Source organism: Geotrypetes seraphini, chromosome 1 (genome assembly GCF_902459505.1).
Source record: "Geotrypetes seraphini chromosome 1, aGeoSer1.1, whole genome shotgun sequence".
Taxonomy (NCBI): Eukaryota; Metazoa; Chordata; class Amphibia; order Gymnophiona; family Dermophiidae; genus Geotrypetes; species Geotrypetes seraphini.
This window is the reverse complement of record NC_047084.1, coordinates 43,712,614-43,727,821: the sequence shown is the minus strand read 5'-3', so window position 1 is coordinate 43,727,821 and position 15,208 is coordinate 43,712,614. Positions and strand designations below refer to the sequence as shown.

The window sequence follows — 15,208 nt, the reverse complement described above, 5'->3', positions numbered from 1 at the left end:
CTTTATTGTAAACCGCTTCAAACTTCACGGTATAGCGGTATATAAGAAATAAATTATTATTAAATTATTATTATCCTTGAATCTGTAGCTGGTTCGGGGGTGCATTTTCTGGGGCACAGAGGCAGAGTCTGTGGTAGAGGAGCATAATTGGGATAGGGTGATGGACAGATAGCTTAGGCTGCTTTTAGAGTAGAAATCTGCTTAGTTACAGCTGCAATCAAAATTAGCTGTTGGTTTCAGCTAGAGTGGAAACAAGCCAGTGGTTATTGATGAAGTGGTATTTTGCCATTCTTTAGTGAAAGAGTGGAAATGTGCCTGCTTACTGCTACAGTTGAAATTTTCCATTATTACTGATTTAGTGGGAACATGAGGCTATGGTACCTTTTAGTTCAGTGATTTTTAGTTTAAGGCCTGCAAGTCTAGTTTGGTGCAGAGGGGAGAAGAAAACCTGTGGTCAATCCGTAGCAGAAAAATGTGTTTTTGTTGTGTTTTAAACTGGAGGAGGTTGCTGGGCAAAATTCTTGCTGCCTTCCTTTCTAGTCTTGCTGAGGATATCGCAAACATTCAGCAGTCCAGACCTTATGTGCCATGAGGGCTGTGCATTAAAATGGAGGGCCTGTGCCTGCAGCAGATTAAATGGGAAGAGGGAAAGAAATGCTAGGAGTGTGAGCAAAGCAAAAGAATGGGGATGTAGGAGGATATTAGTGCTAGGAGAGAGCTTACTGATGCAGTCATGGAGAAGGAGCACAAAAGAGTGAGTGGCACAAGGTGGGGAAAAGGTTTGAAAGACAAGGTTGATCTCCATTTAATATTCTGCCCTTCACAAACAGCTTGATGGTGAATTATTTATTGTAGAATATATTATGCTAAATTACTTTATTGTCATATTTGTTTTGATCTGTTTCGGTTGGGAAAGTGGTATATAAAAATTTTATAAATAAAAGGGGCGCTTATGTCACTGAAAGGATCGTCACAGACAACATAGTAAAAGATGTCTGGAGAGACTGAGACTGGTGGCATAAGAAAAAGAGAGGTTAAGAGATGGCTGGGAGTATTGCTGGGACAGTCCGAAGGTCCATCAAGCCCAGTATCCTGTTTCCAACAGTGACCAACACAGGTCCCAAGTAGTAAAATAGATTTTATGCTACTTATCCTAGGAATAAGCAGTGGATTTCCCCAAGCCATCTCAAAAATGGCCTATGGACTTTTGTTTTAGGAAATTATCCAAGCCTTTTTTTTAAACCCCGCTAAGCATCCTTATTAGATTATCTTTATAAGCAATTCAGTTTAGGTTCAAGCGTCTTGTTCTTCAATTAGACTTGAGTAGTGCATTCGATTTAGTTGATCATAATCTTTTATTGGCCTGCTTGGAGTCCATAGGAATCGCAAGGAACGCTTATAAGTGGTTCAAAGGCTTCTTACAAAGTAGATCTTATCAAGTATATTCCTCTGGGATATACTCATCTACTTGGAGTAATTCATCTGGCATCCCTCAGGGATCTCCATTGTCACCAACTCTTTTTAATATCTATTTGATTTCCCTGGCTAACTTACTACAAGATCTAAAAGTTAAGTTTTATATCTACGCGGATGATATTACTATATTATTTCCTTCACTAATCACCTTTTTTCTTTATATCCAACACTGTTACTTAATATAACACATAGCTGATGTGGTTAAGTGATCACTCAGACCCATAGCTGAGGTCCCAGTGAAAAAAATCACGGAGCAGCTGTATAGGAGACCATCATAGTTGTTCACAGTCTCCTATATTAAGTAAAGAAAAAAGGTGATTAGTGAAGGAGTTATTTAACAATATCACCTTGGATAAGTGAGTTCCCTTGCAGTTTTTGATTACTATTTTATTGCCTATGTCATCTTTTACAGACGATATAAAAGATCAGATTGCTGTAATTCTGGCAAAGATAAAACTTTGGATGTTCAGCTTTAAACTTAAACTTAATTCTGAAAAAAACCAAAATATTTTCTTGCTAGCCCAAACAATACTATCTCAGACAAACAAGTTCTAATCAACAATCAATCTTTTGAAATTGTCCCCTCTATTAGGATTTTGGGGGTTATATTAGATCGTCACTTAACGTTTGAAGAGCATAGGGATTTTATGGTTAAGAAATGTTTTCTGATCCTCTGGAAGCTTTGAACTATTAAAAGATATTTTGATTTTGCCTCTTTTAGACTTTTGGTACAGTCTTTAATTCTGTCTGTTCTCGACTACTGTAATATTATTTATTTGGCATCCTATAAGAAAAACTTAAAACGCATTTGCTTAATACAGAATATGGCAGTGCGCCAGATTTTTGGCCTAAAGAAATATGACCCCATCAGTCCTTTTTATCGGCATTTACATTGGTTACCTTTCAAGGCATGCATTCTTTTTAAATTAGGCTGTCTTTGCTTTAAAGCTCTTTTTGGTTTGGCTCTGGGATACCTATCCTCTCAATTCAATTTTTATAGATCATTAAAAAATACTCATAATAATTTCATGTTTATGTACCCTTCTGTTCAGGCTTGTCGTTATAAGAGATTTTTAAATAAGACATTTACCTTTCAATTAGGAAATATGAATTCTTGGTTAAGCCCCTTGATCTTTCAAATGGATTCTTATAATGTTTTTAGAAAGTTAAGAACATAAGAATTGCCGCTGCTGGGTCAGACCAGTGGTCCATCCTGCCCAGCAGTCCGCTCACGTGGCGGCCCTCTGGTCAAAGACCAGCACCCTAACCGAGACTAGCCCTACCAGCGCACGTTTTTGTTCAGCAGGAACTTGTCTAACTTTGTCTTGAATCTCTGGAGGGCGTTTTCCCCTATAACAGCCTTTTATTATTTTTTTTCTGAGCTTATGTATATTTTACTGATTGTACAGTTCTTCTTCTTTGTGAACCGCCTGGAACTTTTATGGATGGGCGGTATACAAGAATAAAGTTGTTGTTATAATTATTATTTCACAACATTCTCCAGCAACAAATTCCAGTTTAATTGCACATTGCAGCCCCACTTGAGAAAGGTGTAAGCTCTTTCAGCTCTTTTGGATCCAAACTGGTACTGAATTAAAAATGAGTGAAGATTTGTTTTAGTCTGGTGTAGCTAGAATGACAGACCATCACAGCTGCCCCATGGACATTTTTATCATGAAGGAGGAGAACCTGTACCTGCCTGCAGTGAAAATTAGCCATTAGTCACAGCTGGAGTGGAAATGTTGCTATTCACTGCACAAAAGCAGATAGAAAAATCCATTTTGCTAATTTATATTTACATGCAAATTAGGGCTGCTGGAAGATTAAAAAATTTAATTGTGATTAATATGTAATATTTTAAAAGAAAATACGACAAACACATAATTTCTGAAAACAAGCATTAAAAGCACTAACTTCAAAATAACAAGGATCCTACTTAATGAAAATACAGTGCCCTAAATATTATTTAATTCTTTTTATTAATTTTTCAAATGACATATCAATTATTCACTTGTACAGAAAGTAAGTTAGTAAGGTGAGAACTATATACAATATAAATCATATACAGTCCAATAAAGAAACTAAGTACAAGAAAATCTTCTAACCAACTCAATTCAAGTCCTCAAATGTAGATCCAAGATTTCATTAGAGCAAACAAAGAAATATTATTAAAAGAAGAATAGAATGCAGACAAAAGTGAGAGATAGGCAGATATAAAATGATGGAGCTGTTTTCTCTTTATCCAGTCTAGACGTAGCCAGAAAAGCTGTTAATTGTTGTGGTTCAAAGAAAACATATTTAAATGAACGGTAGTAAATAATACATTTGCAAGGATGTCTCAAGTAAAAAGTTGCTCCCAGTGATGTGACTCCAGGTTTCAACAACAAAAATTCTCTACGTCGCTTTTGAGTTTCTCTGGAAAGGTCAGGAAACATTTGTATTTTACAACCAAGGAACTCTTTATGTCTATTTTTAAAGAAAAGTCTCAATAACCATGTTTTATCAATAGCGAGAGCAACAGTCAAAATCAAAGTGGAAGGTACAGCTGTTTTTCTATCTGAAGTTTCTAACAATTCAGAAACATTCAGTAGTGTACTTGATTTGATGCTTTAACTTGCATTGGGGCCCCTTCTTTATTTGGCAAATAGTATACTTGAGCAAACGGTGGTAAGGTTTCTTCTGACACTTCTAATATTTCTATCAAATATCTCCTAAGCATTTCCCTAGGGGTAATCGAAGTCAATCTAGGAAAATTAATTAATCTCAAATTGTTATTCCGGGAGCTATTTTCAAGTGTCTCTAATTTTCTTCTTAAATTAATATTGTCTTTAATTAAGGATTCCTGTACTTGTTTAGTCATTGATATTTCTTGATCAAGTTTTTGAGTCATAGTTTTTGAAACAGTCATATCCGTTGATAGATCTTTCAGTGTTGAATCAATTTCCCCTCTATATATTGGAAATTGGGACTAATAGTCTTAGTAAAATTTGTAATCAAGTCCCATAATGAATCTAAAGTCACTTGTGCTGGTTTTTCAAAAATTGGAAAACTGCAGTGCCCTAAATATTACAATGGGACTCTAAAATATCAATCCATCTAAAGCGAAAACTGAACAAGCCAAATAACTACAGAATACTACATAACAATTCATGCTAACAGAATACCTAAGTTACATACACGAAACACAAATTCCAAATACAGAATAGCTGATCACAAACTGTAAACCCCTTGCATGACCTTGCATGTAGTACAGTATTAGAAAAACAAGACATTTCTTCCTATGCAAAATATAAATATGGCATATAGCTGGGTGTAACAAGGGCAGTTGTTCTTGGCTCCCTATCCAGAGAAAACCCCAAGCCTGCTAGAAGCTTAACATTAACCTTCTCCTCCACTGCCAATTCCAGACTTCAGTCCTTTCATCTAGCTGCCCCTTTGCCTGGAATAAATTATCCGAGTTTGTCCGTCAAACCCCTTCCCTTCCCTTGTTTAAAAGCAGACTGAAAACCCACCTTTTTGATATAGCCTTCAATCTTTAACCCTACTCCTCTGCACTCCAGCCCAGCCAGCTGATTAACCGTTACCCTTAACTGTATCCATGACATCCTGTTTGTCTGTCTTATCTGTTTAGATTGTAAGCTCTTTCGAGCAGGAACTGTTTTCTTACTCTTTGTGACTGTACAGCGCAGCGTGAGTCTGGTATCGCTATAGAAATAATAGTAGTAGTAGCTCTCAGCCAGCCTGAAAATAGATTTTGGGGTCCCTTCTCAATTTTCTGTCCTGGGCCTTAGCCATGTCTAACACTAGTTCTGGCAAGATGTACATTCCCAAGTCTTAACATATTCTGTTTACAAAATAGAAAAAAAAAATTCTACCTTTTTGTTGACTGGTTATTTTATTTCTCAAATCATATTGTTCCAAGTCTCTGGTTTTTGCTTCCCTCTGTCTTCTCTTAGCTTACTTAGCAGGTTCTCCTGTCCATCTATCATGTCCATAAGTTTCTATCATGTCCATGAGAGGGGACATGATAGAAACTTATAAAATCATGAAAGGCATAGAGAAGGTGGAGAGGGACAGATTCTTTAGACTAGCAGGGACAACTAAAACAAGAGGTCATTCAGAAAAACTGAGAGGAGACAGATTCATAACGAATGCAAGGAAGTTCTTCTTCACTCAGAGGGTGGTGGACACCTGGAACGCGCTTCCCGGAGAGGTGATAGGACAGAATACAATTCTGGGGTTCAAAAAGGGACTGGATGACTTCCTGGAAGCGAAAGGGATAACAGGGTACAAATAGAGATTTACCTTACAGGACATTGAGTGAACAGGGTATGGGTATTTTAAGTTAGGTAGGGAACACTTTCAGGTCATGGACCTGGGGGGCCGCCGCGGGAGCGGACTGCCGGGCACGATGGACCCCTGGTCTGACCCGGCAGAGGCAACGCTTATGTTCTTATGTTCTTATCTGACATTTCTTCTCCATATCCACCAACCATCTTCCATCTGTGTCCCTAGATTTCCTTGTTCAGCATCTCTTGTATCCATATCCCTACATTCATCATCCCTTTGTGTCTCTATGCCTCCCATTTCCAACATCTCCCTTCTTTGCTCTTTTTCTCCCCCATGTGTAGTATCTCTTGTCTGTGTCTAGCATTGCCTCTGTAGTCCCATATTTCCCCTCCTCCCATATCAAGTATTGATGTATAGGGATGACATATGGACAAAGAGGGGCATCTATTTTTTTGCACCCCATTCCCTAAGCTCTCACCTAATACCCATCTCCCCTCTGTTTCTATTTATCACCCTATGTCCAGCTGCTCCCCGTTCTCCATCCCTCACATTAATGTGTCCTTTTCCTTTCTGACCCACACCAACCAGCTTTTCTCCCTCTCGTCCCTCCCCTTTCCATCATTTGGTTTTTTCTCCTTCTGTGGGTTCAGCATTTGACCCCCCTTCCTTCATCTACTGGTCTGGCACCTCTCTCCCTTCCCTCCAGCCCCCCCTCCCCATCTCAGAACTGGCATCTCACTCCTCTCCCAATAGCCAGGTCTAGCACCTCTCTTCTCTCTGTCCAGCACCTCTTTTTCCCTTCCCTCCAGCCCCCACCTTTGCAGGCGCAGCACCTCTTTTCTTTTCCTTCCAGCTCTGGCATCTCTCTTCCCCTCCTCCACTGCGCCACTACAGGTTCAGCATCTGTGCTCTCCCTCAACCTCCACTTGTGTACAATTCTGGAGGCCGCACCTTCAAAAAGATATTAAAAGTATGGAGTTAGTCCAGAGGAAGGCTACTAAAATGGTGCGTTGTCTTCATCATAAGGCATATGGGGACAGACTTAAAGATCTCAATATGTATTCTTTGGAGGAAAGGCAGGAGAGGGGAGATATGATAGACATTTAAATATCTAAGTGGCATAAATACACCTGAATCAAGTCTTTCATTTGAAAGGAAGTTCTGGAATGAGAGGGCATAGGATGAAGTTAAGAGGTGATCAGCTCAGGAGTAATTTAAGGAAATACTTTTTTACAGAAAGGGTAGTGGATGCGTGGAGTCTCCAGGAAGAGGTGGTGAAGACAGACTGTCTGAATTCAAGAAAGCCTGGGACAGGCACTTGGGATCTCTTAGAGAGGGGAAAAGATAATGGTTACTGCGGATGGGCAGACTGGTTGGGCCATTTGGCCTTTATCTGCCATCATGTTTCTATGTTACTTTAAATTTTACCTTGCCAGCAGCAATTCAAACAGGTCTACTTCAGGGACTTCCCTTTACTGTGCTGCGCCATGAGTAAACAGGAAGTTGCATAGCAGGGCGCGACATGACAGAGGAAAGTCCTCATAGCAGGCCTGAATTAATCACTGCTGGTAAGATAAAGTTTAAAGCACCATGGTGGGGTTGAGGGAGAGCTGGATGTGACAGGGAGGGAGGCTGGCTGAGTGATGTTTTTAATGCAATTGCCCCCCTTTTACAAAACCATAGTGATGTTTGTAGCGCTGACCGCGGTGGTAACAGCTCCAACGCTCATAGGGATTCTATGATCATTGGAACTGTTAACCGCTGTGCCCAGCACTAAAAACTGTGGTACGGTTTTGTAAAAAGGGGGGAGTGTTAATGCATTAAAATTAACACGTTAATATTTTAGCGCATTAAACATGTTAAAAATGCAGCCCTAATGTAGATAAGGGTGGAACTTAAAACTCAAAAGGAGCAGTAATTTACCCTTTCAGATAGAAAACAGATGGTAGGGTTAAATGGTCATTTTTCTCAGTGGAGGAGAGTAAACAGTGAAGTGATGCAGGGGTCTGTACTGGGACCGGTGCTATTTAACTTATTTATAAATGATCTGGAAATTGGAACAACGAGTGAGGTGATTAAATTTACAGATGACACTAAACTGTTCAAAGTTGTTAAGACGTCTGCGGATTGTGAAAATTTGCAGGCGAAATTTAGGAAATTTGGAAGACTGGACGTCCAAATGGCAGATGAAATTTAATGTGGGCAAATGCAAAGTGATGCACATTGGGAAGAATAACCTGAATCACAGTTACTGGATGCTATGGTCCACCTTGGGGATTAACGCCCAAGATTTCAAGGGTATCAAAGTAGACAATATGAAGAAACCTTCCGCCCAATGTGCAGCGGTGGCCAAAAAATCAAACAGGATGCTAGGAATTATTAAAAAAGGGATCATGGTTAACAAGACTAAGAATGTTACAATGCCCCTGTATCGCTCCATGGTGCGACCTCATCTGGAGTATTGCGTTCAATTCTGGTCTCCTTATCTCAAGAAAGATATAGTTGCACTAGAAAAGGTCCAGAGAAGAGCGACCAAGGTGGTAAAGGGGATGGAACTCCTCTTGTATGAGGAAAGCTTAAAACGTTTAGGGCTCTTCAGCTTGGAAAAGAGACGGCTGAGGAGAGATATGATTGAAGTCTACAAAATCCTGAGTGGAGTAGAGCTGGTACAAGTGGATTGATTTTTCATTCGGTCAAAAATTGCAAAGACTAGGGGACATTCAAAGTTACAGGGAAATACTTTTAAAACCAATAGGAGGAAATTTTTTTCACTCTGAGTATAGTTAAGCTCTGGAATGCATTGCTAGAGGATGTGGTAAGAGCGGATAGTGTTGTTGGTTTTAAGAAAAGTTTGGACAAGTTCCTGGAGGAAAAGTCCATAGTCTGTTATTTAGAAAGACATGGGGGAAGCCACTGCTTGCCCTGTATTGGTAGCATGGAATATTGCTACTCCTTGGGTTTTGGCCAGGTACTAGAGACCTGGATTGGCCACCGTGAGAACGGGTTACTGGGCTTGAAGGACCATTGGTCTAACCCAGTAAGACTATTCTTATGTTCTTATGTCCCCCTGCTCTGGTAGCAGATCTAAAATTTAAGAAGAGTTTAGCATCTCATCTGTTTATCCTAATCGATTCTCTATCACCCATATTATCCCAATCTAATATCTGCACTTGGACCCTCGGCTATAGGATAAGCTGTAGTTTCATATCTATGTTGTTTGAATTTGTTCTTATTAGGTGCTTTCATAAGTATTAGGCTGACATTGTATTACATCTCTCATTTGAATTTCAGTTCTCATTTGGATTTCAGTTCTGTTAAATTTATTTTTGGAACTATTTCTTGGTAATCCTATTAAGTCTCAATTTGCTGATTTTGAGTTTCTCTTTGTATTTGTTTATATTTGATATTTTTACTACTGTTATACTGGTAACAAAATTGTAATTTCTATGTTGCATACACCGCCTTGGGTAAGAACATAAGAACACGGCTAGCAGTCCACTCACGCGGCGGCCCTCTGGTCAAAGACCAGCGCCCTAACTGAGACCAGCCCTACCTTAATAAAGGCAGTTAATAAATCCCAATAACTAGATAAAATAGTGTAATTTGGGCAACATGCAGTTAAACTGTGGAGTATTTCTGGATGCTATGGACAAAGTTAATAGTATAACTAGGTATAAAAAGGATTGGACAACTTTCTAAAAGACAAGCCCTTTAAAAATTATTAGCCAGGTAGACTTGCATGTTTCCCTCCCCTCCCCCCCCCCTTCTTCTTTGAATGTTTGGATCTTGTGGATGCTTCTGGTGATCCAGGTTGACCACAGTCTGAGACTAGATATTGGACTTGACGTTGATTTGCCCTTCAGTTGTGAGGATGAGAGGGGAGATGCTGAGTTAAGAAAAGCGAAGTTGGGTTGAGAGGGTAGAGAGCGGAGGAGGGTGTTAGAGGGTTGCTGAACATAAGCTGGTGAGGATGCTGCTGCACTGGAGCTACTGCCTAAAGATTTCATGCATTTCTTAATTTTTATTTGCTGTTTATTAAACCAGCTTAGACCCACCTATCTGTCTTTTTAGATGGTTAACAAATATAAGATTTTAAAATGTAAGAAGGACAAAACTTATGCCAAATATTGATTTTTAGATGCTAATGCAAGCTTTTATGGTTTACTGTTTTATTTGTATTATTAAAATTATAAGAAAACCAATCTATCAAGGAGAAATATCAGGCTCAATCCTACTCAACTCGATTTATTGCTTATTAAATACAAGTATACTAGAGGAGATAAAAGGTTTTTTTAGTTTTATCGAATACCTAAGTCAGAAGGAGCAAAAACATCTTTCTAAATATCTGTCCCAAGAACAGAAGAGGCTGTTTCCTGCCCTAATTACCGTGTTTAAATGGCATTTGTTTTGCAGAGATTTCCTCCTTTTCTGACTGCTCTTTGTATCTACCGCTTTGTTGTTTTTGTTTTTTTTTAAATTGGGCACTTCACGAACATTCATTGTTGCATACTTTGAAGTCATGAAATATTAAGGTGATTTTAGAAAGGTGATATTGCAACTTCAATTGGTTTAACAGCTGTGTAGCCTATTCCCATGTGGCTGACTTTTTCTTTGTGTTATAGAGAGCTGGTATATACTTCAACTGAATACAGCCATGAACCTGCAGGACTGGTTACATTTTACAGCCCCATTTTCTAGTAACAGGATAAAATGGTGGCCATCGAGTGTGTATGTGGGGGGGAGGGGGGATGGTAGTGATGGGAATAGCTTTCTGGTAGTGTCTTATTTCCCCATGCCACATCTCAATCATTCCACATAGTAACTTGGGAATTTGACACCCTAACGGGAGCGGAGGCTGTGCCAAAACTGGCAACTAAAAATAACACGATTGAAGCATTTAGTGGCTTCTGCCTCAGAAAGTAATTCCCCATGACTCCTTTCTCATACAGTGCTACACTAATTTTGCGCCTGTGTCAGTCTGCTACCCATCAGCCCTTGCTGCCTTCTGGTTGCCTGAACATATGAGTGAGAAGCTCTTACATGTAGTCTCCAGTATGTCTTTATTTTTCTCCCCATAGCTTGTTCCCTTGGTAGACCACATATTTAAATGTTTTGAGTTTGCTTATTTTTGGGGGTTTTCCTGGTTTATTTTGGAATGAGGAAATGTATATGATTAAAGAGGTTGTTGCAGGAAAGAGAAATATAATTTGTTACAGTGTACATCAAAAGTCGGTTTCAACTCTCTGGCTTTAGTTTTTTAGCACTTTGACTCATTGCTTTAGTGCTTCCAGCTCTTGTAATCTGCCTGTGTTAGGCCATAAAATAATTGCAAATCTGAGCATTTTTTTGAAAAATGTGCTAATTTTAATAAAGATGAAGGTTCAAGTTCAAGCCTTAGAAAATCCATGCAAAAATGTGCTTTTCATTTTGTCTTAAAATAGAGCTTGTATCTTGGAATATTTTTAACAGCAATTCATGAGTGCTTTCAGAGAGGCCTGTTGTCTATCCATCCCACCCTTTGCCTCTTCCTTAGCAGAGAAGCACTACTGAAATATTTGCATGTCTCTTCTTACTGTTCTGCAGGTGCTCCTGACCCCACAGCAGGGGCAAGCATTGATGATGAGAACTGCTGGCACTTGGATGAAGAGCAGGTCCAGGAACAGGTTAAACTCTTCCTCTCACAGGGTGGTTACCATGGATCAGGGAAGCAGCTCAATCTGCTTTTTGCAAAGGTAGGACTGGTTTTTCAGCTGTTCATTCCTTTTCTGGCTGCTGAGATGCCTGCTGGCTTTAGCCAACACTGTGTATGCCAGGAAATTTCTGCTATATGTCTGGTAACTAGGGCACAATGTGGCATGGCCTTTAAATGTCTCCATTGGTCCCAGATGACAAATAAGTATTCTCTCTGTAACTGTGAATCCACAAATTATGTTAGGCCAGGTGTTTTAAAAGCAAATAGATAGTAAAAATGTGACCTAAGAAAAGGTGGTAGGTGTTGGGGGATTTTTTTTCAAAATTTTGTTTGATGTGGATAAAGTGTAGGGGGGAAGGTGATTGGGAGATGGGGGTTTGCCTAACTCATCCAAAGATTCAGACTGGGAAAGATTGTAGGACATGTATGTTCTTGTTGTCCTGGCTTTCGTATCTATTTTTTCTCCCCTTTCTGTTGTTGCTCAGGTGAGGGAGATGCTGAAGATGAGGGACTCCAATGGTGCCCGCATGCTGACGTTGATAACAGAGCAATTCATGGCAGACCCTCGGCTTTCCCTTTGGCGGCAACAGGGCACTGCAATGACTGACAAATACAGACAGTTGTGGGATGAACTCGGTAAATATTGTGATTTAAAATGACATAGAAGTTGTTCTTAAAAACCTTGAAATGATGGCTCTGTACTACAAGTATTTCTGCAGCGGTAGCTGAGCTTTTAGAAAACCTGAGCTACTGCTCTGCAGTGTAGGTGCATCCTGGGTATAGACCATTTTTCAGAACTGCTTATGTTCTAATAAGACAGAATGATAAGGGAATGGTATCTTTTAAAGTATGCTCTGATTCAACCTAACTTCATGCCAAAGCCTTGCCTAGCAACTACAGGCAGTCCCCGAGTTAGACGCCCAATTTAAGTATGACTCGTACTTAAGGACATGATTGCGGCTTCATTTGATTTCACTGAGCAGTATCTCCAGTGGCATAGACTCCTTTACTTCTCCTGTAGCAGATTCATAGGAATGATGCATAACAACATTAAGAACAGTGTGTGGTTGTGCATGCCGTACCTTAGAGGGAACACTGGTTAGGGACAGTTGACCCTTTTGTCAGCTGGGATTAGAGGTAAGCAGCAAGAATCTTAAAATCTACAAGTTCTCAGTTACATATGTTGTTTTACGCTTTTTTTAAAGCTGTTCTTAAATAAGATTTGTAACTCGTTCTTAACCCGGAGACTGCCTGTAAAGCACAGACAAGTTCATATAAACTGTTCTGTAACTCAGACCTTTGAAATTTTGGATGTTTCAAAATTAACTGGAAAATATGAGTTTTTACAGTCTTACGTCTTGAGTTGTGAAGGCTGTGCTGCGGATGTAGGGGGGGGGGTGACAAAGAGTGAGAGAGAAGAGAGGGGAAGGGGAGAGAAATACTGCACCCAGTTAGGGAGGGAAGGAGAAGAAAGACAGGGAAGGGAGAGAAGAGGAAAGAGCTGTGCCAGACAATGGGGAAGGGAGGAAGAAAAGGAGATACCATGGAGGGGGAGGGAGATATGCCAAGATATGGGGGGAGGGAAGGGAAGCAGGCAGATGCCAGACCAAGGGAAAGGAAGGAGAGGAGATGCCAGATCATGGAGGGGATAATAGGGATGCCAGGGCATGGGGAGGGAAGAGAAGGAAAGGAGATAGAGATGCCAGACAGTGGGGTGACATGGGAATGAAGGAAGGAAAGGAGAAAAGTGATACAAAGGAGAGAAGGGGGCACAGGATAGATAAGTTATAGAAGGGGCATAGAGGGAAGATGTCATATGGAAGAGAGAAGGCAGACAGTGGATGTAAGGGGCAGAGAGAGAGAGAGGGGGGGAGTGTACATTGTATGGAAGAGAGCGAAGAGAAGATGATTAAAGCAGAAATAACAAAAGCTAGAAAAATGATTTTTTTTGTTGCTTTAAAACAGGAGTGTCAAAAATCGGTCCTCGAGGGCTGCAGTCCAGTCGGGTTTTCAGGATTTCCCCAATGAATATGCATAAACAAAATACCCAAATAAGAGCTATATTTCACACTATGTCTTATACTTATAAGTAATTCATCATTTATTATAATAATATAGCACCAACAAAACTTTTAAAACATATTATAACATTATTTCATACTAAACATACACACAATTGTTCTCCCAAACAGTGAAGCCTTCCCAATCTATCTGACACATAGAAAAAGTTAAAATTCATGAAAAGTTCATCCATTCAATAAAACACTGTATTCTGTGCCTAATCTTCTTATCTGTATCAGTTCTCAATTGTTTATCTTCTGCACTCTGTTGTTTACTGGATTTGCCTCCACTCTCATTCAATCAAACTTGATCTTTGAAAACATTTTAGCTTGACACAGGTCTGTGTTTCACCCTAAGGCAGGAGTAGGCAATTCCAGTCCTCGAGAGCCAGAGCCAGGTCAGGTTTTCAAGATATCCACAATGAATATGTATGAGATGGATTTGCATGCACTACTTCCTTGAGATGAAAATCTATCTCATGCATATTTATTGTGGATATTCCAAAAACCTGACCTGGCTCTGGCTCTCGAGGACCGGAATTGCCTACCCCTGCCCTAACACAAGAAAAAACTCCAAGAACTGCCACAAAACCTAAACACGAGACCCACAAAAAGGCAGAAGTAGTCAAAAGGTTCAGAGAGTGGTCGCTCAAGGCAAAATACCCGAAAAAACACAACGCAAAACAGTGCGTAGAAATTTAAATAATGTGAAAATTGTAAAGGTGCCCTCAGTGTGAGGGAGCAGCGAAGGGAGACAATACTCCAACGTTTCACAGATTCAGGTAGAGGTAATATACCTCCACCCGCACACCATCACTGGGCACCTAGTGTGTGCAATAATCAACAGTGAAACAATCACAAATCAAAAAGTGAATAACAGGTGAAGCCAATGAGCGACCACTTGCTGAACCCCCCAGCCAACTCCCCAACAAAAATCAAAAAGGCATCAGACTTAGTTATATAATGTAAAGAAGTCATCCAAAGGGCAAGAAAAATGATGAAACACCACAGGATACCAGGTCCCACAATCCCTTCTTCAGGAACCCATGATCACAAAGTCACTATGAAAGTCCAAGCCAGCTGGAGGGAGGGAGGAGCTAACGGGGTGAAGCGCAAGCGTGCTAAAAAGCAGACAGCAGGCAACGTCATCCATGAGTCCACCAATCATGCAAAAGGGGAGGAGCCAAAAAATGCCCAAAGCACACTATACAATAGTATGCCATTCGACACTGTCATTAAGAATATTCGGGTGAACAGCTTGGAGGTGAAAAATCCAGAACTGTTCTCTGAGGTTCAGGTAAGTCATCTTATCGACCTCTGAAGTCACTAGGCAATTGTTCCAAGACAAACCACGATAAGTCGGTAAACTGATGTCCAAGATCCAAACAATGAGGCACCAGGGGCGCGGATCGCGTGGCAGTGTGAATCCTGCTCTTGTGTTCCAACAATCTTGTCCTAATTCTCCTACTGGTGCGGCCCACATAAATCAAGCTGCAAGGGCATATAAATCACATATATTTCCCATTGAGACTCACACGTTGTATGTCCCCTCAGCTGGTAGTTACGATGAGTACGAGGGTGTTGCCAGCAGGATATAGAAAAGGACAAATTGACTTCTTTACATTATATAGTTAAGTCTGATGCCTTTTTGATTTTTGTTGGGGAGTTGGCTGGCGGGGGTTCAGAGAGT

At 40.2% G+C, this 15,208-nt stretch overlaps 1 protein-coding gene across 1 annotated transcript in view; it reads left to right on the top strand.

The window, feature by feature from the left end:
- Positions 1-15,208, top strand: part of ZSWIM6 (zinc finger SWIM-type containing 6) — a 457,051-nt gene that overhangs the window by 283,426 nt on the left and 158,417 nt on the right. Inside the window, exons 3-4 of the mRNA XM_033930539.1 lie at positions 11,350-11,498; positions 11,944-12,094. Of these exons, the coding sequence (XP_033786430.1) occupies positions 11,350-11,498; positions 11,944-12,094 (300 nt within the window). The remainder of the gene's footprint in view (positions 1-11,349; positions 11,499-11,943; positions 12,095-15,208) is intronic.